General features: G+C 40.6%; 1 protein-coding gene across 2 annotated transcripts in view; it reads left to right on the top strand.

Annotated features, from left to right (window-relative positions):
• The window catches only part of LOC101860832, a 182,114-nt gene extending 177,068 nt beyond the window's left edge, over positions 1 to 5,046 (top strand). For both annotated transcript variants that reach the window (XM_035971137.1, XM_035971136.1), the window contains exon 6: positions 4,603 to 5,046. In XM_035971137.1, coding sequence (XP_035827030.1) covers positions 4,603 to 4,624 — 22 coding nt within the window. In that variant the 3' untranslated portion in view covers positions 4,625 to 5,046. The remainder of the gene's footprint in view (positions 1 to 4,602) is intronic.
• The last annotated feature ends 167 nt before the right edge of the window (positions 5,047 to 5,213 follow it).

Below are 5,213 nucleotides of genomic sequence, written 5' to 3'. Positions count from 1 at the left end.
CCCCCCCCCCTCTTCCAGCCCTCCTTCTGCCTTTTTCCAGTAGAAGCGCTATCTACAGAGTTCATTTCTAAAACAAGATAATTTGTTTGGCATCTTAATGAAATGAGTTGCTCGTCAAATAATAATATCGAAGAAACTAACATTTTCGCCCGCTTTGCAGTTCTCATCAACTTGTGCGGCCATTTTTTCGCTAACTTTACCTCTTACACCAAGTGAAACCCGTCTCCTTCAGCAGCAAATATTTCGACTTCTATTCAAGATAAATGAGTGTTTTTTGTTGCTTTGGTTGTTTTGTTGTTTTTTTAGTTTGCGTGTTTGTTTGTTTTTTCATCAAAAATAGATACCAAATTGACGAGCGCCTGACGCTATCGCACCATATGACACACTTATCTCACAACAACGCTATTGAAAGACGTAATTTACTCAAAGAGTCAAGCTCTATCTGGAGGCACGTGCGTTGCAATGTACAAACTGCTAGTAAAAAAATTGCGGGTGCAGAGCCATACACATAAAAGGAAAACTGAATGGAAAGACTGGAGAGAACGATGCTACAACAGCGTTTCAACTTGGGTAGTTGGTGCCTCTATAACAACATTATCAATTGTTCGGTTTGACTGAGTGGAGTGCAATTATTTTTCTGTGATGCTTCACGAATCTAAAAATGCTCAAGCCAAGAGAGAAGACCACAAGCTGTGCACATCCACAAAGGGAAATTTTTAGCAATGATTTAAATTGCTCAAAATGTGACAAACAGCAAAATCCCCCTCAGCTCTGTTTTTTCTTTCGCTTCAAGAAATATATTTTTATTTGCAGATGCACTGATCATCGTCAGACAATTTGATTACTGAAGAAACATCATCGCCATCATCGTATTACTATCATCATCATCACCATCATCGTATTATTATCATCATCATCATCATCATCATCATCATCATCATCATCATCATCATCATCATCATCATCATCATCATCATCATCATCATTATCGTCCTATTATTGTTATCATTATCATTACCATCATCATTTTCAGCTTGAGATGATAAAAGAACTTTGTAAATGAAAAGCTCAGCCCATGTTGCCGAAGATGCGGTCATGAAAAGGAGGAGATCAAAAACATATGTTTGAATATCGAGGAACAATGACAATTCGAATGGAGTTATTTGGACGAGCGGAGGTACCTCTTAGTATATTATTGACAATGGAGCCGAAAATGAGCCTCGCTCTCGCTCGAAGATTTCTTCGTGTAGTCCGCCAGGCCCATTAAGGAAACAAAAAAAATCAACTTCATCATCATCGCCATCATCATTGTATAAAGCAGATATTAAAACGGTTAAGACCTGGTAGCATTTCCAAAAATGTTATCACAAGTTCAACGTTTCGCCCTCAACGGATTTCATCAGGAACATTCACAATATAAATGACATAAATCTAGATCTATACATGTTGTAAAAACCAAAGTGCGTACATTTATGTCACAACACTAAAAGGAGCGGTGAGTACAAATCGGAAAGGCCTGAGAGAGGGGAACACTAAGGCCAGAAGTGGCAGAGAGAGAAGGGGGGGGCGGAACAGGTGCGTGGAGGTAAGGAATATTATAGTAACAGAAAGGTGCGGTGAACGCAAATCGGAAAAGCAAGAGAAAGAGGAACACTAAGACCAAATGTGGTAGAGAGACGGAGAGGGAGGGGGAAGGAGAGAGAGAGAGAGAGAGAGAGAGAGAGAGATGGGGGGGGGGACAAGTACGTGGTGGTAAGGAATATAACGGAAAGGCAAGGCCAAAGGGAGGGGGTTACTGGAATACACAAGGGGTGATTAGTACGTTACGTTGTAAAGTTAAGGTCCTTAAAATGGGGCTCGTCGATATTAAGGCCAGTGATAATTTTGTGAGACCCCAAGTTCCAAATCCACATTGATTCTCTTTTGGTTAATTTTTCTTTAGTTGGATATTTGACTATTTCAATACCCTGAAGCTGCGAATCGAAGGCTCCATTGTGACTAGGACTGTTGAAATGTTGGCCAACTGGTGTGCTGGAGTCAGGGGCGAAGGCTGACTTGTTTGACAGGGTAATCAAAGTGAGATGGGACCAGATATAGGGCCTGGCAATATCACACAAGAATCTTACCCCAGGCGGCAACACTGAGTTGTGAATGAAAACAAATCCTGAATTCGTGTTGTATGCATGTTCAACAGCTAAAATAATCGGGAAACTATCTCATTAAATATTTATTCCAACAAACATTAAATTTATCTTTAGATGTGAATACACAAACACAGAGCAAGGAAGCAGAGATGTCAGTTCTACATACAACACCAGTGTGTCTAAACTCTTTGGTAGAACAAGACAATTATTAATTTTGTATTTCACATTTGGCTGTCTTTGTCTTGCATTTCGCGGCCAGGAGCGGTGTCATAATCGAGGTCACGATCTGATTATAGGAGGGCAAAAAGTCGTGGGAAAAAAACAAGAACTCGCAGCAGTCAAGATGTTATTTGGAGTTAGTTCCCCTCACATATGTGAGGTAGACGCGAACAGTGAAATAGTTAGCTTACATAATCAGGGCTTGTGACTGCTTTTAACTGTGGCCCCAAAGGGGTGAACTGGGCTATAGACAGCGAAAGATCTTGCCAGTTTGTTAGTGTTTGAGCGCTTAATCGGCTGCTTGCACTGTATGCTTCCCGGGAAGCTGAGAATGTTTCAGAGTGTTCTATGGTCTGCTGGTGTAATAATATAGTGTAAAGCGCATAGAGCCTGCTGTTGATCGGGGATATGAGCTATACAAATGCTATCTATCTATTATTATTATTATATGTGGCAATGAAACGGCTTTGAGCGCTCTATACATGTTCCCTTCAACTCTTTTGGTAGACTCTTCCAGCTTCACTGTGTAAGCTTACTTAATCAAAGCTTGCAACTGCTTATGGAGTGCCCCGATAGGGGTGAACAGGCTATTTTTGTGGGCAATGAAACCGTTTTGAATGTTAGGCATACTGTTCATTGGTGATTATGAACGTCTTTTTACATAATTTAATAAATGAGGTTTACGTTTATGGGCGAATTTGACTGCGACAATGTTTCAAAATTAGGAAGGGAAGCAGTGATTATTTGATTATATTGACGCTTCCCCATTGGCTGGAGTTTTTATGGACTGAATACCTATGCTTATTAAACCTAGGTCTTAGTGTGGTGGTAGTTTGACCTACATATTGAGCTGGACAGACTTCACAAGATATGAGGTAGATTACATTTTTGGTTTCACAGGTGATGCTGTGAGAAGGTTTTCTTTTAAAGTGGGGGCCTTCTACAAAGTTGTTCACTTTCATGTAAGCACATGTTTTGCATCTAGGTTTTTTTACAAGGATAATTTTGATGCGGGGAACATGGGTTTATCGGAGGTGAGGACGTGGATGTTACTGCTCTAGTGCGAATGAGGAGGTTGCCAAGATTGGGAGGCTGTCGAAGTGCAATCAGGGGGGGGGGGGGGGGAGGAACAGGCTTTCATTTTGTCTGATTTTTCCCAGATGCTTTTGTGTTGGCTGTGGATTTTATGTACATTAGGTAGTTTTTGGTGATGAGTTGTGACAAAAAATGGTCTTTTCTGTTTGGGCTTAAGGGGTTTTTAGGTCAGAAGGGTTGTGCGGTTCAATTTGCTGACTTTCTCGATAATCGGATTTTTTTTTTTCAAACTTATCATTATGACTCACTTTCTTTCGGAAGGTGTCAGAAATTCTTGTGGCCACAGTTCAGGGTATGGTGAAATCATATGGCCTGCTGTTTGACGTCACAACTTCGATTCCCTTTCCGGGCAACGACTCACTTTTTTCCGAAGACGTCAGAAGTTCTTGTGTGACGACGTTGTATGAAATGGTGACGTCATTTGGCCTGATATTTTACGTCACAATTATGATTCCCTTTTCGGACAACGACTCACTCATCATCATCATCATTATCATCATCATCAACATCATCATCATCATCATCATCATCATCATCATCATCATTTGATAATCATCATTGTAAAGCATTGCAGCACAATTTGTTTTTGTGTTTATAACAGATCTAATATGTAACACATTGGAAAGAACTCTAAAACTATAATTCAAAAAAAATAATGGAGGCTTCGTGGGGAAATCAGGCACTCGTCAAAATAATGAAATCAAAGAAACTGGCATTTCCCTAAAGTTTGGCAATATTTGTCGATTTAATTTTTTTTTTTTTTTTTTTTTTTTTTTGGGGGGGGGGGGGTTGACTCGACATCTTTTATGCCCTTATAAAAACACAGTTCCTCGTGAATATTACTGGAAAATGTTGATTAATGGCACAAAACATGGAAATTTTCAGTTTTCAAGGACTCTAAAGCTATCAAAGTTACCAAACTTTGGCTGCCATTTTTCGCTAATTTTACATCTGATACCAGGCTACTCTCGCCCCCGTCAATTGCAAAGATCTCGACTTTTATTAAAGATAGATCGGTACTTTTTTCATAGGAAGCAAGGTAAATGAATACGCTTTAAGACGATACCAATAACTCCATATGCCCACAAATTGACAAAAGCCTGATTCCACCATGTCGTGACACGTATATATTTTCCTTCCACAGAAACTTTCCCTCTGGAAGTTGATATCGCTGTACCCATCGACATCACAGGAATCGATGACGACATGTGATCTGCTGCCTGGTGTCACAGTTGTGACTCTCCCTTCAATCAATGACTCACTTTCTTTCGGAAGGCGTCAGAAGTTCTTGTGGCCACAGTCCACGGTATGGTGAAATCATATGGCCTGCTGTTTGACGTCACAACTTCGATTCCCTTTCCGGGCAATGACTCACTTTTTTTCCGAAGGCGTCAGAAGTTCTTGTGTGACGACGTTGTATGAAATGGTGACGTCATTTGGCCTGATGTTTTACGTCACAATTATGATTCCCTTTTCGGGCAACGTCTCACTCACTCTAAGTTTTCCAGTTCTCCGGAGGTGTCTCTAATACTCGTTACGTTGGCGTGTGAATACGAGACAGATGATCCCCCCCTCCCCCCCTCCCCCCAACCACCCTTTCCCAGATCTTTTTTTCCTGAAATACCATTTTGCTCAAAACAGTGGAAACTGAGACATGGAGTAGGTATACCAGGAGACACTAGAAGAACCTTTGGTCAAATAAATGCTTGACGTTTTAAACTGACTGTATAAATGTGAAAGGGTGTATTATCAGGA

The sequence above is a fragment of the Aplysia californica genome, unplaced genomic scaffold (assembly GCF_000002075.1).
Source record: "Aplysia californica isolate F4 #8 unplaced genomic scaffold, AplCal3.0 scaffold00384, whole genome shotgun sequence".
Classification (NCBI taxonomy): Eukaryota; Metazoa; Mollusca; class Gastropoda; order Aplysiida; family Aplysiidae; genus Aplysia; species Aplysia californica.
The sequence above is the reverse complement of the archived record's forward strand: the minus strand, read 5'-3'. Positions and strand labels throughout refer to the sequence as shown.